Source organism: Acanthisitta chloris, unplaced genomic scaffold, assembly GCF_000695815.1.
Source record: "Acanthisitta chloris isolate BGI_N310 unplaced genomic scaffold, ASM69581v1 scaffold34449, whole genome shotgun sequence".
In the NCBI taxonomy this organism is placed as follows: Eukaryota; Metazoa; Chordata; class Aves; order Passeriformes; family Acanthisittidae; genus Acanthisitta; species Acanthisitta chloris.
In genome coordinates, this window is record NW_008691747.1 from 1 (window position 1) to 13626 (window position 13626).

Consider the following 13626-nt stretch of genomic DNA (forward strand, 5'->3'; position numbering starts at 1 on the left):
GCGCTGCGCCGCCCCCATGTACAGCTCCATCGTCAGCCTGGCCCTGGCCGATCTGCTCTACCTCTCCACCATCCCCTTCATCGTCTGCACCTACCTGGCCCAGGACTGGTACTTCGGCGACCTGGGCTGCCGCATCCTGCTCAGCCTGGACCTGCTCACCATGCACGCCAGCATCTTCACCCTCACCCTGATGTGCACCGAGCGTTACCTGGCCGTCACCCGGCCCCTCGACACCCTGAAGAGGTCCAGAGGCTATCGGAAGGGCACGCCGTCTGGTCGGTGTCGCTGCTCCTCACTCTGCCCATGATGCTGATGGTCACCCTGACCGAGGGGGGCAAGGCAGAGGGCAAGGTGAAGAGGATGTGTGCGCCCACCTGGAGCGTGGATGCCTACCGGACCTACCTGACGGTGCTCTTCAGCACCAGCATCATGGCCCCGGGAATCATCATCGGCTTCCTCTACACGCGCCTGGCCAGGACCTACCTGGAGTCCCAGAGGAACCCTCCCCACAAGGAGAAGAGCAAGAGATCCCCCCGGCAGAAGGTCCTCATCATGATTTTCAGCATCGTGCTGGTCTTCTGGGCCTGCTTCCTGCCGTTTTGGATCTGGCAGTTGGTGCGGCTCTACAGCAGCTCCCTGCAGCTCACCACCCAAACCCAAAAGTGCATTAACTACCTGGTGACCTGCCTGACCTACAGCAACAGCTGCATCAACCCCTTTCTCTACACCCTGCTCACCAAAAACTACAGGGAGTACCTGCGCAACAGGCACCGTAACTTCTACAGGTTCACGTCCTCCTTTCGCAAGAGAGGCTCCAACCTGCAGTGCTCCTGGGGACGCTCCATGTCCTCCAGCAACCAGTACGACTACAGCTCGGAGGCACTGGGCATGGCCACGCTGAAGGACAAGTGAGGAAGAGGAGGAGCTCCAGAGACACCGGGACCAGCAGAGCGTCTGGCCAAGGTAGGGCTTTGGGACCCCTTAGCCCTGAAGGGTCCTAAAAACTCATTTCTGCTGCTCACTCTAGTTAGGGTCAAGAAGCTGCGTGAGCCCGGGTACTATGAGATGAGTCTGAGTTTCCATCTGGCTTAGGGCTGTTGGGGGAGTCCTGACAGGAGCCAGCAGCCATTTGGGACAAATCCTGCAAGGTTTGGGGTGCAGAAGGTGAGGTGGATACTTGTTCAGTTCTGCCGCAAACTGTCATCACACTTTGCTGAGTTTTGCCCAGCTCCAGCTCTGCACACCCTTTCTCCTGTGTGGTTTCTCATTGCTCCCATGGGGCTCTGGCTGGGTCAGAGCTGCAGAAGTCTGAAATTGGCCTGGTATTGCCTCATTTAGCTCCAAGCCTTGGGTTTGCCCCGTGTATTACCATTGTCTGTTTCTGGAGTGTGTGGAGAGACCTTTAAGCCCCTTTTCCTATTTCCTGTTACATTACAGTGCACTACAGTTTCATCAAGCTTAAAGTCTCTATTTTAAAATTCATTGCAGCAGCACTTTGAACTCCAAGCATTCAAAAACTACAAGGTAAGCTGTCAGAAACCACAGGATTACCTAAAAAAAACTTGTCGTTTTTGAAGGTTTCTACCTAAGGTGATTTGAATTTGCCACTGCTTTAATTATTAATTAATTAATTTATTTATTTATTAAAGCTTGTCCCTTTCTTAACAGTCAACAGAGCTTGAAAAACCTGAAAATTTACTTTGGAGAGAAATAAAAAGTTCTTACAACCCTATCACTGAAAAACCTGAGGCTCTAAGAAAAATTACTGAATCCCATCTCATAAAAATCTTCATAAAAGAGGCAAATTCTTTTTCAGGACATTTAAACAAAAGCATTTTGCCACAATATATTCTGCTCATTTTCTCCCTACTTGGCATCTTGCAGTAAACCTTCCTCACAGATCCTAGAGATACCTGTAAGCATTTAAACAATTGTGAAACCTCAGTTTATAAAATAAATGCTGTTAAAAATGGACCATGAGCAGGTTTCCCCTTGTCTGGTCTCTTCTCCCAGCTCAGGGGGTGTATTTCTCAGGGAGAGAGTTGGATTCAGTATCCTCATTCTTCTTCTGGGACAAACTCAGAATAAGAAAAGCATGATATGAGTTGCATAAACTATTGTCAGCAGCTAGTGATGCCCAGGGACTTCTGAAACAGCAAGCAGTGTGAGGTACAGACATTTCTGACTTAACCCTAACTTTTAGCCCTAACCCTAACCACCACAGCTCTGGCCAGGCCCAGAGAGTGGTGGAGAATGGTCCTGCATCCAGCTGGTGTCTGGTCACTAGTGGTGTCCCTAGGGATCAGTATTGGACCTAGTCCTGTCCAGTATCGATGATCTGGATGAGGAGACTTGAGTCTACCATCAGTAAATTTGCAGACAGCACCAAGTTGGGTGGGAGTGTTGATCTGCTGCAGGGGAGGAAGGCTCTGCAGAAGGATCTGGACAGCATGTATGGGCTGAGACTGCAGGATTCAGAAGTTTTTCAGAACAGCTCTTCAGGCTGGAAGTCACTCCCAAATAAGAATAACAAAGACAAGACTGAACTCAAAAGACAGTGTGGGAAGGCTGGAGTAGGTGTGACATCCTCGAGGTGTGCTGGGCTGCCCTGCTCTCAGGGAGTGTAACAGAGGGGCTGGACACGTGTCCTGGCAGAGCCAAGCATGGCTACATCCCTTCCTGGTATCACACGTGCCACTTGGATCCTGACCTGACACAGTGCTGATGTGTCTTGAAGGCCACAAAGTTGCTCCGAGGGCTGGAGCAGCTCTTCCCTGGAGCCAGGCTGGGAGAGCTAGGGGTGTTCAGCCTGGAGAAGAGAAAGCTCTGGGGAGACTTTAGAGCTCCTTTCAGTGCCTACAGGGGCTCCAAGAGAGCTGGAGAGGGACTTGGGACAAAGGCCTGGAGTGACAGGACACAGGGAATGGCTTCACACTGCCAGAGGGCAGGGATAGATTGGATATGAGGAAGAAATTGTTCCCTGTGAGGTGCTGAGGCACTGACACAGGTTGCCCAGAGAAGCTGAGGCTACCACATCCCTGGAAGTGTTCCAGGCCAGGTTGGACGGGGCTTGGAGCAACCTGGGCTAGTGGAAGGTATCCCTGCTCATGGCAGAGGGTTGGAATGAGATGAGCTTTAAGGTCCTTCCAAGCCAAACTAACCTGTGATTCTGTGATGTTTGTCACTCAGCATGTTTTTCAACCAGTCTGTGCTCCATCCTGGCCCCATCCCAGTGCTGCTCCCCTCTCCCATCAGGCTCTGATAAACCCATCCAAGGTTACTCCAGCCAGAGAACCAGTAAATTTGATGATGCCCACGAAGCACATCACTGAGGCAGAGGAGAGCCTGTTTAACACACAGAACTGGCCAGCAGCCACAAGATGCTGCTGTGCATGTTGAATGACAGCTCTTCAGCAGCACAGGGAGCACAACACAGTGCAGACCTTCCCAAACACGACTCCTCGGGAGCTGCTTGTACTCCTGGGGAGCAGAGCTCAATTTCAAAGATGAATTACATAAACAGCATCCCTCTTAATATCCCATCAGACCAGTTAAACTGCCAGAAGTCAGGAGGTTTGATCCACTTCATAAATATCCTGCAAGAGCAGATGTTTCAGCTGAGTTCCTGTTGTCTGTAACTGGGCAAGCCTTGACTCTTCTTGGTGTGCTTATGTTTGGGAATGAGGAGACAGTCTCCATGTATCTTCCTTTAAGAACAAAACCACATTAATTTGAGAGTTCACTCTGGAAGGGAATTGCTGCTGCCTGTCTAGAGCAGAGTCCTGTCTGGGGCTGACACAACCTTTAGGTTACCTGGGAGGGGCAACTCTACCTGTTGATCACCCAGCAGTTTTCCTGGGGAAGGTGTTGGTTTGGGATCTCAGTATTCCCAAGCACATCTCCCTGTGTGTAGGCCATGTAAATCTGCTGTAAAGGAGCTCAGGCTGTTTCCTACAAGAGGGAGAGGTATTACCTGTCCTCAGCAGTGAAATGGGTGAGTCAGGATTCCCAAGATCAGGAGATTAGAAACATCTTGTGTCCACAGCCACAGAGGTTGCACAAGTGTAGGAGAATTGAGACAGACACATAACCAGAATCTGGATGATGTGGCTGTGCAAATTATGTGTATTATGTCACTTTAGATAAATCTGAAGCATCTCAGGCCAGGGCTGAGTAACAACAGGGAAGTCCGTCAGGCTGTAACTGAGCATGTGGAGAGTTCCTTGAAAACAATTTGACTTTGGCTATTCTACATTCCAAGAAATCAAGCTCTGTGTACCCTGGGATCATTCATCATACCCAAATGATTGTGATCATGTGGTTCTCACTGCTTTGGGTGGGTTTTATTATAAATTCAGTGTTGCTGCAGGTTCAGTGACACAGCTAGTTCTTCAGCAATGTGGGAAATGGGAATTTTAGGCAGGGCAACAATATTTCTGTGGTTGGGCCAGAGGTTGTCACTACAAAACTCCATCCATGCTTTACAAGAAAGAAAATCAATCATGAAATCACTAAAAATATTTTCCAGCACCTGTTAGGATTTATAACCAAAAAACCAGCCCAGACTGTGAAAGCAAAGCAGCTTCATCCTGAGTCCTCTCTCCTTCCTTTAATCTCAGGTAGTACCTGCTGCAGCAATGGCAATTTTTCCTCTTTCACTTGAGAAGCCAAAATGCCAATGATTTGTGGGACAAGTGAGAATGTGTGCTGGTTTGAGCTCGAGTAGAGTTAACTTTGTTTTCACCAGACAGAGAAGGATCCATTTGAATCTTGTGGAATTTTTCCTGCCTTTACCTTCAGTCTAACATTTTTTTATCATCTTTCCCCCTACTTTTCAAAACCAAATTTGCAATAAAAGCCCTAAAACCCCACAGTACAGTACAGTCATGAGTGCAAGCAAACCATTAACTCTCTACCTCCTATTTTAGCAGTCAGTTCTGGTGTTCAGTGTGTGACTGAACACCAGGGAAGCCAGCAAAAGAGAGGGGACTTCATGAGCATTTTGTACCTTGAGCTACAAGATGCACAACTTCCTGCCAAGATGGATTAAGTAAGGAGAATTGACAGGATGACTGAGCTCATAATCTGTTATAATCTCTTATAATCTATTCATAATCACCAGCATGAGAGGAGAAAGCACATAAACCCCACATTGCAGCTCAGCCCTCAAGCCATAGGAGCAGCTGATGTAGAACCTTAGAAGTCATCAGGACAGCCCCAGAAAGTCAGGCAGCTCTGCTGGGATGTTTGGCTGGTTTAAGGACACTTGACTTTCCCGTTGCATTTTGGAGTCCCTCTGGTGGCAGCAGCAATTTCCCATCCTGAGGTCTCGGGAAGAAAATTTGCTTCTATTTCAGACTTTGAAACACAGTGATTGCAGACAACCAGGGCACAGCCTAACTACACACGAGCATTTAATACCTTTGAAGTAGAATGTAACTACAACATCTGAAGGGGAAAAGTCTGTTGAGAAGAGAAAACCTAGTTCCAAGTGCTGTCTCCTCTCCCACGTTTCTTCCTATGCCAAACCCAGACTAACTTTATTCCTGTCATTTTGCACAGCATCCTCCCAGCCAGCACCCACAGAAACACCCAGAGCTGATGACTAACTACAGTTGGGTGGGTTTTTTTACTTACAATATTGGGTTTTGCTGTTAGCTCTAAGTTTTTCTGGGGACTAGAGAGACACAGAGTTAATTGCTGTGGCTTTTAAGAAATATAGTGCTTTGTCTTCAAAATAGCCACAGCTTCACAGTAAAGTTTAAACTTAAAAGTTAGTGTTATTACCATTGTACAAGTTTTTTGCCCTTGTTTGGGAATGTGTCTAAAGCATAGCAGGGAGAAAGGATGCATGAGTTGGTGGCAAAGTGTCAGGGAGGATTCGATGGCTCAGGCTGAGCTCTGAAAGCAGATGGAGGAACTCACTGTCCTTCCTGGGCTTTCTGCCCACACTGAATTTCTGGTGTGGCATGTATCACCTTTGAGGTAGATTTATTTCATCTTAGCAAGTCTGAATGGTCAAAACTGAGCTTTGTGATCTGTGGTCCCACCTGGAGTCATCTTGTCCCCAAAGAAGATGTTCCCTAGGGAATACACCAAAGCAAAACTGCTGTAACATTTCCCTTTAGTTCTCCACCCAAGAAAGGAACAGTTAAAAGAGGAAAGGGAGAAATCAATCCTCTAGAAGTCTTCTGGCATTTGGGCTCTGCTTTTCCAGTGCTATGCACTTAAAATATAAATGAAACATTTTGGTAAGCACTGGGAAAGCTTCTACACTGAGAAACAAGGTGAAGAGTTGAGAAGCAATTGTTGAATTCATTAGAGAAGGCTGAACTTCAATACTGCAGAAGATCCCACCCAAATCCCTCCATCAAAGTATCTGCAGGGAAAAGAGTATATAAGTTTGTGCAAAATCAAAGCACCAGCAATATCAGCCACGCTTGGCAGAGGAACCAGTTCTAAAACCGAAGTGGTGCTAATGCTGGAGAAGTAAAATCTGCCAAGTTTGTTCCAGCTTGTTTTGGCCAGTGTCTCTCTGAGATGCTGTTAGTCTTTCCTTGCTCCTTCCCGTTAGGATCTTGAATTCAGCTCCTGAATTCTTAACTAGAACCAAACATCATTTCATCCAAACAAAGCAAGGGAGATTCCTGGAGCTAAATGTAGTGTGTCCATAAACACAGCCTGTTAGAGACAGTTACTGCTCCATCTACATGCTCCTGCAACCCAGGGACGTCCATCAAATTTACCACACTTCCATGCCTATTAGTTTCTAAATATCAGCTTGACATTTGAGAAGCACAAGGCTGGCTCCTGCAAGGAGCCAGGCACTACAGAGAAATTCCTTCTCAGGGTACCTTGAACCTATCTTTGAAAAATCTGAAAGGATGGAGAATGTAAATTAGCTGTGATGCAGCAATGCTGCAAGGGGAGAGCCAGTGGCACCCTTGGAGACACACATGAAGAGAGGACACCTAAACCTCCAGGGAGATACAGGTCCCACCAGGCAAGCTGTGCATGGCAGTAGGCAGCACCAGCTCCTGTGCCAAGCTCCTGCAGCATCCTCCCTTTGGGGAGCGTGGGCTGGCAGCACTGCACTGCTCAGAGTCCCACTAACCTCACAGGTTTAAATTGAGTTTCTGCTTGTTCTTTGTAACAGATTGGGGTGGTTTTTTCTTTCATTCAACACTGCAGAAGGTAATATCTTATGGAAATGGCATTATTACAGAATCAGCTGGAGCCCTGTTTACCTCGAACCACCAAAAAGCAACTTTCTGCCCCTGGGCAGTGTCCAGCTTAAGGATTGGTAGCAGCACTACACAGGGAGTCTGCAGCCCCTGCCTGCACCGTGCCCCGTGGTCACAGCAGTTATCTGATCCCACTCAAGTGCATATATTTATCTTCCTACACATCATCTGCTGGTGGGGACTCACAGGCCACTCAGCCTGAAAGCGCTGGTGGTAACTCAGGCAGGCTTAGAGCAAGACAGCAAATAAAATCCAGCACAGATTTACAAGGGGTTTGATGCTGGAGCTGCCTGTAGAGGCAGCATTTGTGTTGAAGCTGAAGAGAGGGATTAACTGGAACAGGAGAGCTCTGAAGTCCTGACTTCTCCTAGAAAAAAGGTGTTCAAGTTAAGGTTAGCTGGAGCCTTGAGCAACTCGGTCTGGTGGGAGGAGTTCCTGCCCAGGGGAGGAGGTTGGGACTAGGACATCTCTAAGGTCCAGTCCAATCACTTAACATATTATGAAACCATGAAAATGACCACTGACATACACTATGACCTTGAGGGAGTCACCTGTTCTTGTGCTGGGGTTCACTACATGCCTAGAAAACAGTGACACTATTTCCAGTGCCTGTATGAGTGTTTTGAGATGTCACTGATGTGTGTGACAAATTCTGAGCTCCTTGGATGAGAGATGCTATATACAGAAGGAAAAAGGTCTCCTTGTAGGGATAATTTGAGGTTTGGGTTAGCTATTAATGGCTGGACAGAAGAAATGTTTGTGTACCAGAACTTCTCTGGGTTTGATGAATGGCAGTTGGTTGGCAAAGATGATCCCTCAGCCCCAGCCTGGGCAGCTGTGCCCAGCTGGCTTTGCTGGGAACACAGCTGAAAAGAGCTCCTGATAAAAGCATCATCATTCCAGTGCATCAATACCCTCTCTAAAGCCCCTCCTCGGGTGAGAAACAATAGCAAGAGAAATGGTAGGGAAGGAAAATCTTTCTTCTTTACCCCACATTACAGGCTGGGAGCACTGGGGTCGGTGGAGGTAAAGACCTGAGCCCATGGCTCAGCCTGCTCTGACAGCAGGTTATCAATGCAGAGGAGGCTGAATAGAAAGAATTATCCCAATGCTCATTACCAACTGCTAAACACAACAGAGCTTCCCTGTCATTTTGTTGTTGGCATCTTTTTAGAATGATTAAATCTGTCGAGGAACCTCCGCCTGCCTGAGGCACAGCACAATTAATTCCCAGCAACAGTAGCAGAGGGAATAACAACCGAGTAGAGTAACTTCGCTTGGCTGCTTTCATGTGTTTGTTTGTTTGAATACAAAGGCGAGTTTGTTATGGCAAATGTCTCTCAAACTTCAAAGCACTGCCTCAATCTTTGCAGCAGCTTCTCTTAAGCTGGATGACAAAGTGAAGCCTCACAGCCTACAGTGCCCAGTGCTGGAGGAAAAGTTCCTTGCAGCTCTGTTTTAAATGGGAGTTGACCACAGTGCAGGAATGGAGACAGGGCTGGAATATCACTTGAGCATTCATATAAGTGAATATTTTCTCTCCCAAGCATTGTGTGCCCTGGGTATTCAGTACCTATCTCTGTTATTCAGAAAGAAAAAAGTAAGAAGTCTTGTGCTTGGTCCAATAAAAGACAAGTAAAACCTGAAACCTGTAACTTCATTGTATGGGGAAAGCCTTTGTGCCCCCTCGATTCTAGCCCTTGTGTTTACAGACCAAGAGGGGTCTGGGGAAGCAGGACAAGAGGGGCCTGAGGCACAGGGAGAAGGGATTTGACAGCTACACAACCTGCAGAACACAGAAGTGAAATAGTTAAGGTGTCACACTGAATTACTCACTAATGAGGGCACAGAGGCTGTAGGCTGAGAGGAGCCAGAGGAAGGCATCAGCTTCATGCTGCCTCCAGTAATAAGGCTTTACACCTGGTGTGGAAGTAGGAGGGGGAGAGGAGATGGGCACCCGAGGGGCTCCGAGAGCACATGCCCAGGCACTGGCAGCTGCAATCTCACCTCCTGTCAGGATCTCAGTGCAGAACCAGAGCTTGATCTGACAGCCACATCCCATTCGAGATGCAGCCAAGGCCCAGCCTGACATCCTTACAAGTCCTCCTCCCTTCTTGCCCTATTTGCTGTGCTTGCAAGCAAACCCTGTTGGTACAGGAGCCTCCAAACTCCACTACAGGCACGAACCCTGACAGTGCAGGGTGAGGAGTTACAGGGGCAGTGTGGGGCAGCAGGAGTGGGATGTGCAGGAGTGCATAGAAAGAAATAGAGACTCTCACTGGCACGTTAGCCTAGAGCTCAAAAGAAATGCCTCGAAAAAGCATCTTAATAGACATTTTTGTCTTCTGTCACATTCTTCAGTAAATGTTTATCTCAGGAGAGCTCCAAGGCACGTATTTGAGACTTAGCCTGTGGATAATTACCTCATCCCAGGGCCTGCCTTAACCATGTGCATTCCCATTGCTCACCAATCTCCTGACTGCATTGGAAAGAGCTTGAACAGAAAGATCATGGATCAAGCATGACTGCTTAGCTTATATGTTCAGTAAAAATATGTGTTTGTTTTTAGCACATTGCTGTTCTTTCATTAATCTTGTTGGTCTTTCCTGTCCCTGCATGTTCTGTCCTTTCTTTGTGTTACACTTCCTTCCCAGCACTTAGCTGCAACCTCTCCCAGGGGCTTTGCTTCCACCCTCCTTTTGCTCCATAGCTGAAACCACCCACCAGACTCTGTGAGAGTTTCAAGGCTTGGGGGAAATTTCTTACCTCTTGGATTTAGAGCTGTTTCAGGTTGCCCACAGAGAAGGGAGAAGCCTCTATTGATTTCCATAACTTAATCAGAAGTCAGGCATGTTCCTGCAAGTGTGACTGCTATAAGCAAATCCCACAGCTACATTAGAGAAGTTATGTCTGCAGAGCCAGGAGTATGATTTAACAACCTTTTCCTTTGCTGCTTACCTTCCATCTCCTCTGTCCCCTCACTTAGGCTGGTACATCTGGTTTTACAACCTTGTAGTTTTAAAGGATTAAGTCATTTTATTCTATAGGGTTGGGGTTTCTTTTTTCCAACCAAGACAAAGTAATTATTTCTTGCCCCCATCAAGTTCCCTACCCACCCCCAGGCCACTGGTACAACTGATGGACCATGAAAAGAAGTGTTTGTGGAACATCTTCAAATCTGTTTTAAAAATCATGGCTGAAAAGCTTCAATGGACTTGAGCTTTTCATAGTTTAACATATCAGTTAAACTCAGACCAATAAATGGCTGAATTCACAATCCCAACAACTTTTACACTGCCGCACCTAGAAAAAATCTTGTGTTCTCAGAGACTTTGGGCTTTACCTTCTGCTTTCTCCTTTCTGGTCAGTGGTTAAGGTGGTGGCTTCCCTCTTTAACAATGCACATTAGCCCCCAGGGAGGCTCTGTAAAGCCTTGTGAGGCAGAAGAACCATCAGGAACATTTCTATCCTTACCACAGCACCCATGAAAACACAGTACTGCAGCTTTGACCCAGACTAGTAAATTTTATGATGGATCTTCAGTCTGGAAGGGACTAACACACTTAGAGACACAGCATGGGGGAGCAGTTTTCCTTACATTGCCTCAGGACCTGGGGTTTTTTTTTCCTGCTCAGTTTCCCAATACATTAACAGCTGCTGTGTTCAAAGGCTGCAGTTGGTGAGGGCAGTGCCTGGAATGGCTAATAATTACTTGCCAAGCTCATTATAATTGTACAGTTATTGAATAATTTGGAAAGGCAAGCAGGGAGAATATTTGGTTAATTAAGAGCTCCTTTAATTGCTGCTAGATTTAGTCTTCCAAAACAGTGCTCACCTTCCCTGGAGTCGAAAACCTTTGCTTGCACACACTGCCAGGGGAAACAGGAACACTGCTCCTCACCTTGTAGAGTCATGGCTTTGGCCCTTGTTCCATACTAGCTCCAAACCTCCCACATTTGGCTTCACATGCAGTAAGAGCTCTCTGAAACTGCCACCAGTCTCCAGCAAAATGTTTCATCAGAGACAACTCACCTGTAAGTGCTCAGGCACTTTTTGAGCTTCTTGTTTAAGTGCTTCTATCCTTTGTCCTCGATTAATACATTAGATTCCTCATGCACAGCATCAGTCAGGTGTAACTCCTGTGCAGATATGCCCATGGGATGTGGCTGTCAGCTGGCACAAGATAATGAGCAGGGGACCCTCCTCCCAGCAAGGAGTCAGCCACAGATGTTCAGAAAGGAGAAGAAAGAAAAAGCAAAGCCCTGAAACCTTTGCTGACCACAGGCAGATTTATCCCCTTTGCAATTCCAAATGGTTTTAAGCTCATAGCTCCTCTAGTCCTGTCTGTAGTAGGAAGGAAGAGTTTGTACTGAACCTCATGGTTCAAAATACACTTCAGAGCAAAGTAAACTTATTTTTTCTGTTAGGGAGAAGGCATTAGAACAAGGTAGATCTTGTATGTCTGGCAACATACCAATCTTTTACAAAGGCACCCATGAAATTCTGTTCTGCTTTTAGTTCAAATGCTGCAAAACAGGAAAATAATTTCTAAACAGGTTTTTCAGAGCAAACTCTGCAAGGTAAATGCTTTAGAACAGAAGAGACATCAAAGCAGGTTGATTTTAAAACCTGACAACCTTGACAGCCTCCTTGCAGCACATCATTTCTGCTGTTACCCATGGTTACAGAATTGGTGAATGAAATGAAATGGAATCCAAACCTGTCGAGAGTTGTAACTCTCACACAGGCAGGACAAATGATCTGGAACGAAAACTCCTCGAGTACTCCACTGGGTCCTCAATTGAATGTCTTGCCAAACTGCTCTAAATTAGCAGAGCTCATCCATTCCGAGTCTGGGCTGCTGAGGCTATGAGGAAGCTCTTGGTGGGATCCAGTTGATTTTAAATTTCCCCTTTTTTTTCACACAAGAGGGCAAGGCACAAGGCAGGTCTTCAAGAGATCCGGTGATTTCAAGTGGAGAAGTGTTATGGGATGTTCTCCCCTTACCCCAAAGGAAAAAGAATCAAGTTAACATATGGGCTAGAATTAGTGTTTTCTCTTCAATCAGTAATTTCTCAGTTAATAAGGCAGAGACAGCTGCTGTAGCAAAACAAGTTAACAGTACCTCAGTGAAGCAGGTATCTTATACCAGGCAAGTGACTTCCTGCTGGGCATCTCCCAGGATTCTGCAGCCCACACATTGCTTCTGTTACCCTATGTTTTCTGCTGGCTTTTGGGGGTACTGTGCTGAGAAGAGGATGACAGCAATGCTGTCAGGATCTTTTCTTCCTGCTAAGTGTCCCTGTCAAAGCATCTTTCTGTGGCACACAAGGGCAGCATAAATTTCCTGCCTCTCCCATCAGCGTCCTTTCCCTTACTGGTACCCAAGAAGCTACAAAAAGTCAACAGCTACAGAGTCCTGGCAGCAAAGCGTGGCTGGAGAAGTGCTGCAGGCTGAGCTTAACTGTCAGTACTGTGTGAGATGTCTCTAAAAAGCTGTTTCAGTCTCTTCTTGTGAGGGGATCCCACCCTCTGCTAGAGCCTCTGGGCCATCACTTAGTTTTACCCCTTTCCATCATCATATCCATGTGATAGCGATCCCTAACAAGTGTCCTTTGGGATATCAGACCCTGCCATTCAACACTTGATGTTACCCAGACTTCACATTTGCTCCTTCTCAGCACCTCAGCAGCAGGAGGGCTCAGCCTTCCCCTCACCTGCAATGCCTTGCTGAGTCCCACAAAAGACCCCAACTATTATCTCCCAAGGGTCTTTTCTGTTGCCATTAAACACCTTTTTAGTGGCCATCAAACACTTCCTTAGAGCCTCCAGATGTGTCCTCCCCATCCCAGCTGCTGACTGCCTTTTGGAGTTGACAGCCAGAGCCCACCCTTCAGCCCTCCCCAGACCCCAAACCTCCTCCTGGGGTGGTCCCTACTGCCCAACTCATGTGGGGCTGAGGGACACGAGGGTTTTCTTAGCTTCCTATGCAGGAGCGTGTGCAGTCAGAATCCTTATAAGCATCAGTTTTACTGTCTCTTCCCAACATAAACTGGACAAATTGATGGAGTCCTGGCCCCAAGGATAAACAACATCTCCAGTGTTTAGAGGAACTGTCTCTGGAGGGGAGACATGTGCAGCCTTGCTGACACCCTGACTGCTGGGGAGCTCCTCCAGGCCGTGGGAGGTGTCTGTGGGCTGGTGGTACCTCCTTGGCAGAACCTTTCCCTGCAATCTGCCATGAACAGGCCAGTCCCTAAGGAGGATAAACACTAGGAAAAGTCTGCAGTTCAATCAAGGACCACAATAACTGTCTGAAACTTATTTTGCAGAGATACAAAGGACTAGCAATCAGCACCTGAGGCACTTGGAGAAATTCCTG

General features: G+C 47.1%; 1 protein-coding gene across 1 annotated transcript in view; it reads left to right on the plus strand.

The window, feature by feature from the left end:
- Positions 1-16: 16 nt before the first annotated feature.
- LOC103809492 (urotensin-2 receptor-like) overlaps positions 17-13626 on the plus strand; it is a 19410-nt gene continuing 5800 nt past the window's right edge. Inside the window, 2 exon segments of the mRNA XM_009082327.1 lie at positions 17-263; positions 266-963. Of these exon segments, the coding sequence (XP_009080575.1) occupies positions 17-263; positions 266-912 (894 nt within the window). The 3' untranslated portion in view covers positions 913-963.